This window comes from Neltuma alba, unplaced genomic scaffold, assembly GCF_004799145.2.
Source record: "Neltuma alba isolate B1F8T4 unplaced genomic scaffold, ASM479914v2 tig00010372_pilon, whole genome shotgun sequence".
Classification (NCBI taxonomy): domain Eukaryota; kingdom Viridiplantae; phylum Streptophyta; class Magnoliopsida; order Fabales; family Fabaceae; genus Neltuma; species Neltuma alba.
The window spans coordinates 281071-300323 of NW_021635277.1; the positions used below are offsets into that span (position 1 = coordinate 281071).

General features: G+C 30.0%; 2 protein-coding genes across 2 annotated transcripts; both read right to left on the minus strand.

Annotated features, from left to right (window-relative positions):
• Nucleotides 1-242: 242 nt before the first annotated feature.
• LOC114756124 (vacuolar iron transporter homolog 4-like) lies at nt 243-1266 on the minus strand. Its single transcript, XM_028945041.1, has one exon. The coding sequence runs from the start codon at nt 1178-1180 to the stop codon at nt 500-502; it is 681 nt and encodes a 226-aa protein (XP_028800874.1). The 5' UTR covers nt 1181-1266; the 3' UTR covers nt 243-499.
• A 12833-nt stretch (nt 1267-14099) lies between these two features.
• On the minus strand, nt 14100-14827 carry LOC114756135 (vacuolar iron transporter homolog 4-like). The gene has a single exon (XM_028945053.1). It carries the CDS (start codon nt 14787-14789, stop codon nt 14121-14123), a length of 669 nt encoding a protein of 222 aa, XP_028800886.1. The 5' UTR covers nt 14790-14827; the 3' UTR covers nt 14100-14120.
• Nucleotides 14828-19253: the final 4426 nt, after the last annotated feature.

Genomic DNA, 19253 nt, shown 5'->3' on the forward strand with positions numbered 1-19253 from the left:
TCATTGTACAGCCCTTAATTAAGCACAAGTGCGTATATTATATTGTTAAATTATTCAAAAATATTTTCCCACTATATTATCAAAATTATTCAGCCAATCAATTAGTACTGTCAAATTTGTTAATTTCATGCTTTGTTTTGAGATTATTAAGTCAAAAACCAATAAATATGATAAGAATGTTAATAACAGACCCATGCAAAAAAAGGAGGAAAAAAGATAAAAGAAAGAAAGAAAGAAAAAAGTGGGCCTGTGAAAAAAACTTGGCATTAAAATTAAAGATCAAGCATATACTATGGAATTTCAGAATCTGTGAAACCCTAAAATAACAGCAAATAGAGAAGGAATGAAAATTAAAATACAATTTTTATCTGATCATTTTAGTGAAACCATCAACCTAATTAAAATTACATCATATATATATAGGTTGTAGTTACTTTTTAACTTGAACAAGAAAAATTAAAAGCTTTTTAAAACAATATTGAAAATAAGATATATGTGATCAAAGCCCCATGGAACCCACAGACTTTGTTAAGCCAAAAGTGATTGCCATGGCCACCCAACCTCCAAATAAAACCCTCAAAGATGACTTTACCATCGGAGCTTTCCCAAAAACTGCACTCAGAACTCCGAATACCAGCAAGGCAAGGCTCACAACGGCCACCACCACCCCTAACCTCACCTTGTAATCTTTAACGAAAGCCGCCCCGAGAAGCGGCACCACCGCTCCCACGGCAAAGGCCACTGCGGAGGCTACTGCCGCGTAAAACGGGTTCGGCAACTCGGCTTTGTTTATCTCTTTGCCTTCCCTCTTCAACTGAGCTACCTCGATGTCATACTGTGAGTACACCGACACAAACTCCCCTATTGCCATGCTACAGGCTCCGGCGACCATGCCGGCAACTCCGGTGAGGATCATCGTCTTGACGTCCTTCCTAACGGCTCCAACACCCATCATGAGTGAAGCCGTCGAGAGCAAACCGTCGTTGGCTCCGAGGACGGCGGCTCGAAGCCATTGAGCTCTTTGGGCATAATCAACCACTTCAACCTCATCTTTCTGGTGATCATCGTGGAGGTTTTCTTGGTGTGATTCTATGTCGAAAATGAATGTTTTTGGAGGGTTTTTTGGGGGAGATTCGCTGGGAGAAGCTGGTGTGATTTGGCTTGGCTTGTGATCTGCCATGGAAGCTAAGTAGCTAGCTGGATTTTTGTGTACTGAAGAAGAAGGAGGAGGAGGAGGAGGTAATGAATTAATGAGATTTGGATATACGGAAGTGTGGAGGACACACGCCTTGGGAAGATCCTTTTATAGAAGAGAAAAAGTAGGGCTTACGTGGAAAGAACGAAAGAAATTAAGAGAGAAAGAAGAAGCTGGAAATGAGAATATGGAAAGAAGTGGTGGGATGGTGGAATCTTATGCGTTCCCACTTGGAATTAAATTAATAACTATGACCACCACCAATGTTGTCTTTTCTATATTGCTTTGCTTATTATTTTTTCAAAAGACCAACAGTAGGTTTGGTCCAGAGGTTGCTTATCATATTTGTACTCTTAAAATAATTTGATTCTGTGATCCAAGTTGATGGATGAGTAGGAAACTATTGTCCGTTAATTGGTAAGTTGATACTAGTATGTAGATAGAAATTTTAACATACTAAATTTTTTGAAAAAAAATTAATATAATAATTAAAAATTATTATTATCTTTTTTTAAATAAAAAAACCACCTTTTTTACCGAATTTGGTGGAAAATGTGGGGATCTTTATTAAGAAGCAGAGATTAGAGAGAGGGGTGGTTGGAAAGAGATAAATGGTAGGAGGGGTGATATGATAAGAAAAGATGAAAGAGGGGCATTAGGCAAGAAAATGAGGAGGGGAATTTAATGTTTACACGCGTGCAGAGAGAAAGAAATAGAGAGCGAGAGGCAGAGAAAGAGAGAGTGAGGGAAAGGCAAAGAGTTGAAGTGGCTGCTTTCAGTTATTTTGAATGATAAGATAAGTTTTGAGGATCATTTATATGCACAAAATACTTCTTTTTATCAAATTATCTTCATTCATATTTTCTAATACTTCTTTTTATCAAATTATCTTCATTCATATTTTCTATATATCTAGAACTTTATATTAATAGTATTATTATAATGTTTAGAGAAAATTTTATGATTTGGGTGTGGAGTAAGTAATGAGCTTTGCTATTATATGACCATATAGAAATTTAAAGATAAGTTATTAAGAAATTTTAATTGGTTTATATCTGTTCATTGGTTGTTCCAAGAATTTTAAATAAAAATTTCAGTTCAAAAATATATTATTCAAGACATATAGAATATTTATACTGATTAAATTTAAGTTAAATAATTTATTTTGAATTATTTAGTATATTATTGATGTTTTCAATCGGTTTGAAAGTTGAATAAATTAAATATATATTACTAAAAAAATTTTAAGCTAGAGACTTCAATTATAAATTGAGAATTTTATGAAAATAAGATAAAATAAAAATTTATTTATAATTCAAAGGAGTTGTTTAGGTTGGGAAAAAATTTAAATGAGACTAGAATTAAATAATTGAGATTTTAACTTGAGATTTTAATTTTGGGTAATAAATATATATATTCATTTAAGTTATTAAATTTAAATCTTATCATATGAAAAATTTTATTCCCAAATAATATTGTATCTGAGAGTTACTATGTTTATATAATTTTAATTTAGAAGATAGTCTTAGAATTTTAGAGTAAATCTAAAATAGTCGAGTCATATATTAATAAATATTTAAGTGTAATTTTATAGACACTTGTTGAGAGTTTTGGAATAAACATTATGATTATTTGTAAACTACATAGTAGCAAGTAACTCCAAAAATTCTTCCATGTACATGTGAATTGTGTGTAGTCTTATTATTGTGGATAAATACTTTTTGATCCAATTAGATTATGCTAAATTATATGTGTGTGTATATTGAGTTTTCAAATAAATGAAGTTTTAATAAATTACCTTTATCTTATTTGATTCAAGATTATTTCTATAAATTATAATTAATATTTGAATATTTAATTAAATTATAATATAAAGAACTATAGTGTTAGATTGCACTAAAATCTTATTGTTCTTATTTTGAATAATAATATATTTTTAGATGTATTTTGATATAACACTATCTTGTTAAGTTAAGGAGAGAAGGAGATATGAATGGATATACAATTATGACGTGGTATGCTATTACTTGGTACACAGTAGATGACACTTGTCAAGTCTCTTTTTTTCATATTTTTCTGTGGCAAAAAATTCATTGGATCTATAAGATATATGACATCTCCTTATTTTTATTTTTAAAGGAAGAAGTCATAGTCCGAACTTGAGCTCTATATTTTTGGCCAAATATATTTCAAGTATTGATGAGTTTGGAATAATTCAGTAAAATGAATCAAGTTTTCTCGGACTATGCCTTAGGTTATGGCTCCAGTCAGCAGTATAAGAATGGACAGTAATATAAGAGAGGATGTATATTGCATTATTTTTTAATACATTGGAAATTGAGATTGATAGATTGTTGAATTAAAAGTAAAATTGAGTGGAATATAAAAATCCCTAATATCTGCACAAAAAAATATATACATATAATTGAATTTTTATTAACCATATATAGCTCGCCTGTATACGTTAGAATTTTATTAGCTATTAAGACGTTAAATCTTATCCCTTATGTTAATATTTTTAGATGAATGATCTAGTAAAAATCAAGAGAAGATACCAATGGAGCAAGTCATGAAGGCTTCTGAGATTCTCAAGCACATATTATGTTTATTTTATTTGTCATGACTATGAAATTTTAATATTTTATTTTATTTAAGTCATTTCAAAGATTTTGTTTGGAGAAATACTTAGGAAATACTGAAATATTTTTATTTGATATATAGTAAATTATGTGAGCTGTTACAAAAATATAGTTGGCAATTGATAATTTCAAGTGAAAGATTAATTGCACTCATATATAACGAATTTAATTATTTCCTTTTGAGTGAAGAACGAATTTAATTACTTCAATGGCGATTATTAGAGTTTGGTATGATATAACTAGAAATAGATTCAATGTGGGGAAAAAGAAGACAGACGTGGTATATTTATTATACTTATATTGTCATTAATAACTATCTATTTATTAAGAGTATGGTTTTAAAAATCAAATCAGATCTGTAAATTTGGATTTATGTTGGTAAAAATGATTTTTATTTTAACTGATTTTTACAAGTTGAAATTGATATAATAGAGTGATGTGATTCATATTTGAATAAAAAGTTTATAAAAATTTCAGTTCAGGAAAAATTTATTTATGACACATTGAAAACTCAGTTTCAGAAAATTAAAATGATATACAAAAATTTTAAAACAAGAAAAAATAATTTCAATTTTAACTTGACTTCTTTGCTAGAAAATTTATTTTCTCTGAAATTATTCCAATATCACATGTTAGGTGAAAGTGGTATTTTATAATAGAAAAGTTAATGGGAGAGTAACAAAAAAAATCCTGAAAATTGCAAAATCTCAAAGCAAGATTTGTGACATCATTTTAATAATTTTTGACAACAATCAAATTGCAAGTAATAACACATTTTTGTAAAAATATTTGATTTGAGGTTTTGCAATTTTTATGGTCCTTTTTCGTTATTCTCCCAAAGTTAATCTGACATGACATAATGTGTTGCCAAACAAGCTCTTAGTAAATTGGATTTGGCCAATCCAAATCAAAATCAGGTTTGGAGAGAACCAGTTAAAAATTCGCTAAACTGATCATCAATCAAATCGATTCGGTTGTATGAACCAACCCAATTTGTTTTTGAAAAAAATGATAAAAAAAAGCTGAAAATTACTAAATTTTAAATCAGCTTTAGTAATAAATATTTTACTCATCCGGTCCTAATTATAAGACCCAATTGACTTATTTGAGGAGATTAAGGAAGTAAGTTAAATTGGTTATTCATAATAAATAAGTGTTGTCATTCATAAAATATCCTTGCTAATTAAGTATATTGGCTAAAACTATCATTATTAGAAGGATTATCTTGGAAAAAAATGCATAAATATAAGAGATAAAATGGATTGGGTCTTATAATTAGGACCAAATAAAAAGTCAAATTGGGTCTTATAATAAGGACCGGAGGAGTATTTAGTATTGACTATTGACAATATTGAATTTACAATTGATAATAATTTTTTGTTAAAATTTTTTATTTGACATTTAGTAATTTTCAGCTCTTTTATATCATTTTTTATATGTTTTTTAAGGAAAAAAAACCAGTAGCTAAAACAAAATCTTTGCAACATGCCCCGCCCCACTTTTTCATATTTAGCGACATGGGGCTTCTAGAAAACGCTATGAACCTGCATTTAAATTTAGACATACACTGTTAAAAAATTTCTAATTAGGTCATGAGGCGTCATTAGAAATTTGTGAATGCTGTTGAATGACCACAATGGCCCTCTTTAATTAAAAAGAAAAATTAATTATTTTACCCCTCCCAAATAGCTCATTGTCTCTTATGATTATTTTTTAGGACTAGAAAACACATAAATAATTTATAATGTATAAAATTTGTATATATATAATTAAAACCTTCACAAATATTTTAATCCAGCCTTTTAAATTACAATATAAGTACCCTTTAAATAAATATTTTGTCTTTTCATGTTGCAAAAATTTATTTTTGAGATTTTAAAATATCTTAGTTACAAAAGATATTTTATATTAAGTTGTTGTAAATTACCTTTTTGTGTTGCAATACAACGAGGATGGTTGTGAAACTAAGAGTTCAAATGACAGTAATTAATGTAAATTAAAATGTCCTTCTTTTTTGGTAGAGCCCATGATGTGCTAAAAACCACCCCTCTGTTTGAATTTGCTAATAATTTATGGGTACTCTATGGATCGATTAAGTTTAATGACAAAATTATTTTCAGTGTGCACCACCAGTGCTTTTGCCTTACGTCTGTTGATTGGGTTTCTTGACCACTTGAACAATACTGTGTACCTTTTAATAAGGAGATAAGAAAGAAAAAGGTTCAAAAGATTTGCTTTCACTTTGCAGCCCAGGATGTGAATTTAATGTCTTTTTGTTCTCCTCCAAAATTAGGGGGAAAATTTTTCACAAGGATAAAGGAATTTATAGTTTTGATTATATTTGTCATAATTTTAATGCTACACACACATATTATATTGGAAAAACTAATATTGATCAAAAGTTATGTGAAAAAATTATAATTATGCTACACACACATTTAAAAAGTATTATTTTTAAATTTAATTTCCAATTTCAGTTCTTCAAACTAATTACTTGCATCTTTTTTAAAAAAACTTTAAAATGATTTTAATTAATTCTGATATTGGTGTGATTTTCTTTATTTATCCCTTATTTTCCTGATTATTCCAAAGTTTCTTAACACAAATGCAATCATGAAGTTCAATTTTCAATCAATTTGTACCTTTTTGTTTCGTTATCAATTAATTAAAATTTCGATTATTATTTCAAACCTCACAAAAGCACACATGAAAGAGAGAGAGAGAGGAGAGAGAGAGAGAGAGAGAATCGCTTACACATATGAATATATATGTATATATGAATGTATATATGTATGAATATGTAATATACAGTGTGACTTTTATAATTTTCAGAAATTATTAAAATATAAAGTCTTGTGCGTTTCGTGTCGATGTTAGCACATCGCTACCGTATATTTTATTGTTCCATTGCTTTCGACGAAAGCCTCCCATAATTCAGTTAACTATGGGCAAATGACAAATCATATTTCTCATACTGATAATTATTAATGCTAACACTTCCTCATTTCATAAATATAAAAACTAGTTGAAATATTTATTTTAGTTTTAAATGTAAGAGTTCCACTTTTTTTTTCTCATATTTAATTTTTTCCTTCAAATTATCCTTATTGTATGGTTTATAATCTATGTTGTTGATAGTTCAATAAATAATTACAAAGAGTGGTATTTTAGAAAAATTAGCACATATTTATAACAAATAATTAACCAGCTCACCTAAAGCCACACAAAATGAAAGAAAAAATTAGTTAATTATTTTTTATATTTAGAATCAAAGTGAATAGCAAAGCAAAGCAACAATTTGTTCATGCGGGAATATTATATGTCATAACTCAGATTTATAAATTTTATATTACACAAGTATCTTCAAATTATAATTATTTCCAATTATTGAAGTTTTATTAGGTTGATATATTTGTCGTCCATAGAAGAGCTCAGAGATTAACTAGTGAATTATTGCCTGCTTGTAAGTAAAATAAACCGAATATTAAAAGAGTTGACCACTTGATCCTTTATTTAAATGGAAAGAAAAGTGTGTCAGGAAACCGCATCCTCTCACCCATAGGATCGCGGAGGCTGGACAGGCATTTTAGAATGGGTGTCTACTGCCTGGATTAATGCACAAGGGTATAACATGGCTTGCAAGTTTACCCTACCCAATATTAATACTCCTTTCAGTTCTAAATATAGAGCCTATTTTATAATGTAATTTACAATACGAAATAGATATTATATTTATGACTAAAAGAGTATTATTTAGGAGGAGTCATTCAGGCGTCCTATTCTTAGTTTGGCTTGAACTTGAATTCCTACCTAAAATCTTGCTATAAAAAAAAAGAAGAAAACATAAAAGAGAAATAATTTTCTGAAATAATTTTAATATAAAAGAAAATAATTAAGGAGAAGAAATGAACGAGAAAAAAAGGCATGAGGACCACATTTATATTTGTGCAAAGTTTTTTCTCCAAAGTGGAAACAATATTTATGGAAGAAAATGTTTTCCAAAATTATATATTGTCCTTTTGAAAAAAGGGAAAATTCTAATTAAATCTATTTGAAATAGCAAAATTCTAATTTAAGCCTACACTTTTAACAAATTCTTAATTAGGCCAAGAGGCCTAATTAGGGATTTCTAAATGTTGCTAAAAGACCAAAATGCCCTTCATAATTAAAAAGCCTAATTTTAGTTTTAATTCTTTTAATTGAATTTAGCTAACATGTTTTTTCTTTAAACATTATCACATGAAAATTTGGCCAAAAACATTATCATATAAAAAACAAAAAAAGAAAAATCATGATTATAGCCAATAAAAAATAATTAAAAATTCAAGATAAAAAAATACATAATTTCTAGATATCTATAGAATTGCAAAAATATGGGAACTAATAAAAATTTTACGATTTCAAATGTAAAAGATTAACAAGATCAAAGATTTTTTTTTTTTAAAGATTCATGGAATTCTTAAATATGTATCAAAATTAATTTTACTATTTCACAACTTACATTGAGACTTATTAATTTATCTTCAATTTTTTGGTCTTCAATATTTATTCAATATCAAATTTTTATTTTATAAAAAAAAACTAAAAGGCCATAAATTCTAGAGTTGACATAAAGTTCACAATTACAAAACACACATTTGACATAAAATCTAAAAAAGACCACGTCTTCATTAGTAAATCTACTAGAATAATTAAAACTAAAATCAGATTTACACCTGTATTCAATTTTCTTTTTTGATTACAAAGACGCATTCCAGTCTTTCAGCAACATTTGAAAATCCCTAATTAGGCCTCTTAACCTAATTAGGAATTCGTTAAAAGTATAAGCCTTAATTGAAATTTCATTATTTCAGATAGATTTAATTAGGATTTTCCCTTGAAAAAACGTGGGTGCCCACGTCACAATTCTTCTTCAATATTTTCTCTTATTTAATTTGTTCAAAGATATAATAAGTTATGGTTTGGGATTTTGGTCAAAACAGAAGTAAGGCATAGTTAACATATGTCTTGCTTTTTTTCCCCTAACCGTTGATGTTCGAATTTTGTCGCCGATGTAAAAATCTTGCTAATAGGTGATTTGCAAGTATTTTTATAAACGTTCTCTAAACCCAAAGTTATGCTTTGATTGACTCTACTAATCTTCCGAAACTCAACTTATTTAAACTTTTTTCTAACTAGGAAAAAAAAAGGAAGACAGTGTTTTGGATGACTGCACTGCAAATATATTATTTAAGATGATTATTACCAATCTTATTTTTTATCACTGTTTTTTAACGTAAATTAACAGCTTCAATTTTTTGCCTGGAAGAAAATAAGATTTTGAACCAAGAAATTATGCAAAAAATTTGGTTTAATGTTTTAAATATACCTCAAACACTGCCGTAAACTGGTCCCAAATTTTCTGTATATTTCAATGAAGGGAATTCAAAAGTTAAAAAAGCTAAGTAAAATAATACTATTGGAGAAATCTCGAAGTCAATATCAAAAAAATAATTATTAAATTTAGATATAAGAGAGGGAAAAAAAATACTCAAAACATTAGTTTGCACACAGGTCAAAAAGCGGCCAATCATAACTCCCATTTGATTTTAGAGGGTATTTAGGTAGAAACGAAATGATGATTTTGAGAATAATTTTGTGATATATGAAGTAAATATATGAAAGAATTTACCTCAATTTAGAAAACAGTACTTTTCAAAAGCACTTCTATGATTTTCCAAACACCCCCTTAGATTCACATGAGAGAGATTATTACCTGGTTTGAAGATCTTAAATGGTTTTCTTGAAAACTGACCATGGCACGAATAGTTGGTCTGAACTAGGAACTTGTTTTTTTTATTTTGATCTTTGTTCCACTCCTGGAGAAGTCTGAAATAGTTTATAAACAGCTTTTCAATCATGATTTGTAAAATATAGGATAAGTATATATGTACAAGAATTGTCTCAATTTCCGTAAAACATGCTTATAGGTTGTTTTAAACATGATGACAAATAGGCACTTAATTTCTTCTTAAAGCTCGTATTTTTATTTTCAACTATATTTATTGAAGCATACTAATTAATTTAAAATTTTATCATATCCCTTCTTTAAAATCAAAAGTATCCACAGTAGGCCCTTTGTTTTTTTGTTTCCAATGTATAGAGGTGTTTGGTTTCATGCAGACACATATATTGTTTCTTGGCCCATATGTGTGTGTGTGTATATATTGGAAACTATTTAAACCATAATTTTCCTGAAATTAAAGCAGCGGTAGTAGTAAAACAGTAACAAATATGAAAAATTCTTAATTACTCCATCCGTCCCTTTTTTTATAAGCAACATTGAACTCAATCACGTAGATAAAGACAATAAATGTGTAAAAATTAAATTTTTTTTTTCAAAATACCCTTATTTACAGGGGGAGAATATGGAAAGAGAATAAAAAATTATTATAATAAAAAGAATTATGAAAGAGAGAGATGATGATTTGAGAAATGAGATAATAAATATATTGAGTATTAAAATAACTGATAAATGGGGGCAAAATAGAAAATTTGTTACACAAATTTAAGACATCATGCAAACACTTATATTCAAATATGAGAAGGAAATGATAGGTGTTACGTATAAAAAGAGAGGACGGAAGTAATTAAGATCCTCCAATACCCAATACCTGAAAGCTAGTTCTAAGCTAGCTACAAGCACGCACGCACGCACGCACGAACCAACATGCATACACACACTCTTTTGATCTTATTTATGAATCACTTCCAACATATTATATACAGATTAAGGAAAACATTAAACTTTATTAACTCCTATTTAAATTTCAACAACTTTCTAACTTTATCCCTATTTAATATACATTATACTTTGCATAAACAAAGTTAATACAATAATAAATGATGGGTAAAATTGTACATCCATTGAAAAATTTCTCTCAGTGCTTATAAATAGAATCAAAAAATATTTTCTATCTTTGCCCTGTAAATAGAACTGGAGGAGTATATAGATCTAATTAGGAATTGTTAAAAAGCTGTAAAATAAAAACTAGGGTTAATATAATTTTGGTTTATCAAGTTTGTCCTTATTTGTTTTGGTCTCTCAAATTTAAAACTATAAGTTTTGGTCCCTCAAGGAGCAAAATGGTCCAAGTTTTCATTAGATTATAGGGACGAATGTTTTAAATGAAAAAAAAACTCGAGGGACCAAAACTTATGGTTTGAAATTTGAGGGACCAAAACCAAAATTAGAACAAACTTGAAGAATTGAAGTTTGTATTAGCCCTAAAAACTATATATATCATCATCATCATCATCATCAAATCCCAGTTAAATCCACACGTTTTGTTTAAGCCAGAGGTAATTCCCACGGCTAGCCACCCTTTAATCACAGTTGCTTTCCCCAAAACTGCACTCACCACTCTGAACCCCAAAAAGGCCAGGCTTACCACACCCTTCACCGCCACCAACCTCACCTTGTGCTCTTTCATAAACGCTGCCCCGAGAAGTGTAAAATCATAGGTCTCTTTTGATAACAAGGGTGAATTATATATGTGTGTGTGAGTGTTAAGTTCCAGTAAAATTATATATATCAACCTTATATAGTTTAAAGAGGTATATATGTCATCTCAACATGACTATATATTTTAAAGACCTATATATCATCTCAACATGACTCAAAATAAGCCTTATGATTTGGTAACTTTTAAAGTAAATAAAAATTTAGACTACGATTCCATATGTTTATATGCATTTACGTATATTTATTTAAAAAAAAAAAAAAGGCAACATCTAGTGGTGTGCCTAAACTGTATGTTTACCCTTTACACACGATTTTGTGAACGATGTGAGGATGCATAAAGGGAGGACAAATTAAAGGAGATCGAATATATATATTCGTTGGGGGAAATAACAAAAGAGTGAAGGGCAAGATCGGAATTTTACACACAAATCCCACGTCAATACTTACGACATATCCCTTCACTTCATGGAAGGAAATGAAAATCATCACCCTTTGGAATTATATACCGAAACGTCGCAAATGAGAATGGAATAATCTTTTAAGGAGCCAACCAAACACGCCACATCATGGATTCCAATTCCAATAACTCTTATTCCAAAATAATCACTAAACTTTTCTATAAGCAAATGTGACATGATGATCTGTTTAATTAGATTGTGGTTATGTGTATGTGAATCATAATGGGAATAAGAATAAGAACACTGGGGTTTGACAGAATGAGATAAATATGTTTCGTATGCTATATATGAAAGGGAATGAACCAAAATAACATAAAAGAAAAATTTATCAAAATAATTATTAGATTTTAATTATCAAAACAATATGTAAACTACACCTGGTGTGTTCGAGAGGTTATAACTACCATAACAATTCATTTGAATCAGGATTTTGCTCCATAGAATTCGGATTCCCTCAATATTAACAGAAACATATTACTGCTCCGGTCCTAAATACAAGACTCATTTTATAGCATAAATTACACTACAAAATGAGTCTTCCTAAATATAAGACTCATTTTGTAACGTAAATTACACTACAAAATGGGTTTTATATTTAGGACTAGAGAAAGTATTTTTTATATGTGCCAAAGATTTTTGTACTTGTCCTGTTACCCAAACATTTTGAATTACTACAATTAGGATCACTTCACCTTCTGACTTTTATTATTCTATTCATTTTTGTACTTGACCTGTTTCCTTAATTTGGTGCTATGTATAACATAAATCTTATAAACTCTTATTTTATTTAATATTATTTTGTCCTTTGTAAAAAATATAATGTTTATGATTTCACCTTCACAAAATAGGCACATCAAATTTAGTAGTACACCCTGAGTTCGTGCTGTATATTATATTGAAAAAATAACTGAATAGAGCTTAAGATAATTTACAATTTTACGGGTACTGTATGGATAGAGTTCATATCAAAATTGAAATGTACTAGCAAACTCCTTCAGTCCTTAATATAAGATCTAATTGTTGAGTTGATTTTATTTTTAAATATAAGACTAATTTCTCATATTTATCAGTTTTTCCTAAATTACTCTTATTGATACTCTCTCAAGTATAATCAAATAAAAGAGAGAGGAAGGATATTGAGGAAGGTGATTATGGTGTTTTAAGAAAAACATGTCGTATTTTTTATAATTAACTAACTTACCTAACTTCCTTAATCTAATCAAATTAGTTAAATAGATCTTATATTAAGGATTTGAGAAGTACTACATAAATATCGGTATTATTTTTTTGGTGTGCCCAACGTTAGCTTTTCAAAAACATTTATGTTAGTAATGATAGTTTATTTAAGTGCTTATAAGCACGTTTTACATAAGTTGAAACAAAACTCTCCTCACATACTCTTATCATATTTCATAAATCATGATTAAAAAAAATATTTATAAGTTATTCCAAACAAGCTTTTAACCCCCTTGGATAATGCAACGCCTATCTTTTAATGGGCTCAAACATTGATGGTAATTAAATGTATTTTCTGCTCATGTCATTACTCGCATACATTTCGGTTGGATTATTTAAATTATTGAACTCATCAATTTTTATTTTAATATTTTCAATTATTTCCCTCCTGTAGGATCCTGAGAGAATTTAGGGTGAAACTTTTACTTTGGTCTCACTATCGCTTAGTTTTATTTATTCCTCCTTTTTGTAGTGCTCACTTTTATATTCAAACTTACGTGTCTTCTGCCTTATGATTTTCCTTCTTAAAAAATGAGGACAGATGCATATTCAATTATTGATAATAATATCTCTTTAAGTAATTGCAAAATTAATAATAAATTTTTTTAGTTTTTATCACCACCACCATCAAAATCTGTATGTTGAATAATCTAATTAGTAAAAATCTCAATTCATTACCTCTAAAATTTTTAAATTTTTTTCCAGAGCTATCCATAGATTCATTTGTTGAAGGAGGTTTCTATTAACGGATAATGATTAAATGCGATGTTTTAAGAAAATAACACCCATTTGATATAAATAGCTAACTTATTAACTAATTATTTTAATATTTATAAATTAGTTATCTAACTTTTAGATTTAAAATTGAAGGAGTATACGAAAAATGTTTAAATTATATACCACCGTCAATATTGCGCTTTTAGCTGTCTAATAAGCTACCGTAATGTGTACGTACTTATCGCAATATTCTACAAATAAGTACGTACATCTAATTACTTTGTGAAAAGGCTTATTAATTATTCTATATTTATCTTCTCTTTCGTGTTTGCCTGTCTTCAAAAACTGAAAGTTCCAGACCACAGAGATGATCAAACACCAATGGAATCCACAGACTTTGTTAGGCCAAAAGTGATTCCCATGGCGAGCCACCCTCCAATCAAAACCCTACAAGACGACTTCCCCACCGGAGCCTTCCCCAACACAGCACTCAACACTCCGAACCCCAACAAGGCCAGGCTCACCACACCCGCCACAACCACCAACCTGACCCTGTACTCTTTTACAAACGCCGCCCCAAGCAGCGGCACCACAGCGCCCACGGCAAACGCAACTGCCGAGGCAGCCGCCGCATAAAATGGATTCGGTAACTTTGCTTTGTTCACCTCTTTTCCTTCTCTCTTCAACTGAGCTACCTCGATATCATACTGCGAGTACACTGACACAAACTCCCCGATCGCCATACTACAAGCTCCGGCAAACAGACCTGCAACTCCGGTGAGGATCATTGTCTTGACGTCCTTCCGAACAGCTCCGACTCCCATCATGAGAGACGCAGTGGAGAGCAAGCCGTCGTTGGCTCCGAGAACGGCAGCTCGAAGCCACTGGGCTCTTTGGGTGTAGTCAACGACGTTGTTTTCATGTTGCAGATGATCATCTTCAAGGTTTCTATGAGGTGCTTCAATGTCGGAAATGGCGTCTTTTGAAGTGTTCGGAGAAGAGGATGGAGCGATTTGGCAGAGCTTATTATGATCGGCCATAATCAAAGGATGGTAATGTTTTTGTTAAAAAAGTAATAATAAGGAAGAAATTGAGTGAATGAGTGAGTTTTTTGAAGAAGAGAGAGTGCGTGGGGGACACACGCCACCATAAGAAGCTATTTATAGATATGGAAAGAAACTGACTAACTGAGGGATTTATGTTATGTGGAAATTGAACAAAAGAAAGGGGTAGTAATGGTATACGCGGAAGAATATCATTTATTCTTCCCCATTCGGAAGGATATAAAAGAATTTAGTTCGTCCATAGTAGTTAATTTTTGTGCCTTTTATATACTAAAGTTTTCCGTTTTTTTATAAATAATTTATGAGAAAATTATGTACAGATCCCACGGAAGAGATTTTATTCATCTAAAGTTTCATAAAATGTCAAAATTACTGACAAGTCCCAAGGGATCTTAGAGTAATATATTTTATTTGTAAAATGACGTTACTGTTTCTCACTTTTTAAATTTACATTTGTTCTATCATTGTGATTTACAATCTCAGCAGCGATTATTAACAACCCAATGAGAAGATGTTGACAACCTAAGCAATATTTGTTAACAATTTCCTTTATAGGATCACGTAACCTCCACATAAGAGTAAATTATAACCAAATAGTATAATACAACAACTTTAACACTAAAATGGGAAGCTTTTTGAAATCATTAAGAATTTTAGCTAAACCCAATAGGATTATAGCAAAATTTTAATGCGAAGATCTATTGACAACCTCAACAGTGAGTATTAATAACATAAGGAGAATTGTTAACAACCTTAGTAGTGTCTGTTAACAACGAACTTTATATGATAATATAATATCTAATTATAACTAACTACATAGTATTAAAGTTAATCTTATATAGTTGTTAGAGGTTATATTATCCTATAAAGTCAGTTGTTAACAGACACTGCCTAGGTTGTTAATAGCTCTTCTTGGGTTATTAATACTTACCGTTGAAGTTATCAATGGATCTCGGCATTAAAATTTTGCTCTAATCCTAGTAGATTTAGTTAAAATTCTTAATGGCTTCGAAAAGCTTCTCATTTTAGTGTTAAAATTATTGTATTATACTATTTGGTTATAATTTATTCTTATGTGGAGGTGATATGATCTTATAAAATAAGTTGTTAACGGATACTGTTTAGGTTGTTAACACCTTCTCATTGAGTTGTTAATAGTCGCTGCTGAGGTTATAAATCGAAATGACAAATCAAATGTGAATTTAGAATGTGAGGGGCAATAATGTCTTTTTACAAATAGAATATATTACTTTAAGGGCTTTTGGGACTTGTCAGTAATTTTGACATTTTGTGGGACTTTACATAAATAAAATCTCTTTTATGGGACCTATGTGTAATTTTCTCATAATTTATGTGCCGCCTCATCTGAGTCTTCGATAACCGAAAGGAAAATTCCCGCGGTTTTTATGTCGCTGAACTGGGCGTGTCCCCGGTGTCCGCGTGCGTGTTTGGATTTTCCTAAATTATATAATATTCGGTCTTATCTACATTAGCAAGTAGCAACAACTAATTAAATTTTGTAAATTAAAATAGTAGTTAAAAATAATACTAGTATATGTGTTAGAACTGCGATTTATTTTTTAACCATACTAAGTGAGAGAAAATGTGTAATAACTGATAAGTACTACTCTTTCTTGTCCTTATTATATGGACCCTACATTTTAATAATTTCAATGAGTATTAAGTTTTTTTTTTTTCATATATGCCTGTATTTAATGAGAATAGTAAGATTAATTATTAATAAGAGTAATATTGAAAATAACTTGAATTTCATGAAAAATTTATTGTTTTAAACTAATTTTATTAGTATGTGTGAATTAATTAGTGGGTTCTTATAATAAAAATTAAAGACAGTATAAAGAAATATATTTCATAGGGATAAAAATAAAAAGAGTACATTACACTTCAGACCAAGAAGAGTTGCTTGTATATAAGACCGGCACTAAGTGGATATGATCATGTGAACAGAACATTCGATAAATGTCTTTTTTTTGGTCGGTATTCTTTTGCTTTTTTCGCTTTCACCTTTTTAATTTTTAAAAAGGAAAGCAATATTTTTAATGAAACTAAATTTTGACGTGCTAAAGATGTGTGAATGGCGGAAACGTGTTCTCCCGTGATTAAAGATCCTGTTCAATTTGAGTCGGTGAAAAGAATTCTTATTCTCTTCTTTTTAATAGCATTTAGTATATTTGTCATAATTACAATCTAATATTTTTATTAATTTCTTTTCAAAACGAGAACACAAAGTATTTTTATTCTTAAATTTTAAAGTCATTTCTATTTTATTTTGACACCAAATAAACCAGAGTACTGATGCGTGTATATATAACTTTAAATTGACTTATAAGAGAAGTCAAGGAGAATTGCTAAAAAAAATAACTTGTTTTTGAAAATTATATGGATCTACATACGTTGGTAATAATACACTATACGCATGCGTGCGTACACATATAAGCATACGCATAAAAAATTATATTATGAGAAAATGGCAAAAAAAAGACCTCCAAAATAAAAAATTGTAAATAAGGAGTCATGATAACATTAGTACGGGTTTTGACAACAATAATATGGGTTTTCACAACAATTTTAATAAATTGGTCCTTGTGTGTAATTTTTTTATTTTTGAGTCTTTTTTTTTGCTATTTTTCCTTATATTATTGCCCCTATCATTTTGATTATATTATTTTTCAAGCCAACAATTTTCTTACCAAATAATTCTCTACATATTTGATGTATCTATCATGTATTTTTATTGCACAGTTATTTATCTACTTTACATACCACATATTTTTATATTTTATTTTTTACTTGGCATAACTGAATATTTCTCAATATTTTTTCTTCAAATATCACCTTCTCGATCTCCTCTTGCGCTTATCCCCCCTCTTTTTCTTCCACATGTATTTAGGTTAAGAGTTAGCTTTGATACTACTAATAATAACCACATAGTTGAAAAAGGTTTTTTCACTTTGAATATCATTAAAAATTGGACTTGGTTGAATGGTTGTTTAATTTAATGATTTATCCAAATTAAAGAGAAATTTTATGGTCTTAAAAACTACAAGATCATATTTAAGTACATTAATTATTGATTCCGATTGTGTGTGTAGTTCTCTCGATATGATTTTTCAATTCTATTGAAAATGATAAAATAAATATATGAAAAGTTATTGAGAACAATAAAAATATATAACAAATTATACTCCTCTAGTCTTTAATATAAAACCTATTTAACTAATTTGATTAGATTAGGGATGTTAGGTAAATTAGTTAATTATAAGAAATATGACATGTTTTTCTTAAAACACCATAATCATCTTTCTTAATATTCCCCCTTCTTTTTTTACTTAATTATGGTTAACAGAGTATTCATAAGGGTAATTTAGAAAAAATTAACAAATATGAGAAATAGGCTTTATATTTAGGATCAAAATTAATTCAATAATTAGGTCCTATATTAATAACAGGAGTATTATAACATTGTGTTTGTTGCCCAATGCCCCCACATAAAATTTTTAGATCTCCCACTAAGCATAAATATTCCCCCCCCCCCCGGGGGGCCCAAATTTCTCCAAGGTGTTCTCTCTTTCTTACTCGTAACATGATTATCGTTGTTGTTTCTGGATATTTATTGTTTTGTGTGGATATTGCTACCCTTAAAAGGATTGCAGAAAATAACTGTATTTTTTTTTTCTTAACCACTATCTGACAATAAATATAGACATACATTTCCCAGTAAGAATTCAAATACTAGTTTGCCATATTGTAAGCAGTATTAGTTCTGTACATATGACTATTTAAACCACGTGGCGTGGTCCAACCTTGCTGGATCCCAGGCATATGTAAGAAGCCAGAAATGATATGGATGGGTCCCATGCAAACATAATTGTTTAGCCCAGTTGGGTTTTGGACCCAACTCAGCGGGCCCTTACAGTCTTATATCTGGGAAAGCGGCTGAAATGCTTGAGATTGACCAAAAGGACAACGCATTTGAGAGAACTGCATGGGCAAGTTACCACCACCACAAACAATATTTCCACACACACACACATAACATGGTTCCCAGTCTCCTCCCTTTACAGTCTTGTTTGTGACATAACATGGCTCCGCCTGAAGCATTTTCCAGTGATGTAATGTTTACCGTGAAGCGGCACCAACCAGAACCGGTGGTCCGGCGAAGCCTACCGCTAGTGAATTAAAACCGCTCTCCGACATATATAGACGACGACCAAGATGGTTTACGATTTCAGATACCAGTGATAAACTTTTACGGTCACAAAGCTTCCATGAAAGGGGAGGAGCCAGCTCAAGTGATAAAGAACGCACTGGTTCAGGCTCGTGCGTGAGAGAGAGAGAGAGAGAGAGAGAGACTCTTTGATTTGATTATTTCAGTGGTGCTTTTTTTCCTTCTTGAGAAGTAAATTTGAATATTACCTC

Coding starts and splice junctions, on each gene's coding strand:
- LOC114756124 (XM_028945041.1), bottom strand. CDS start 1,180: ATGGCAGATCACAAGCCAAGCCAAATCACACCAGCTTCTCCCAGCGAA.
- LOC114756135 (XM_028945053.1), bottom strand. CDS start 14,789: ATGGCCGATCATAATAAGCTCTGCCAAATCGCTCCATCCTCTTCTCCG.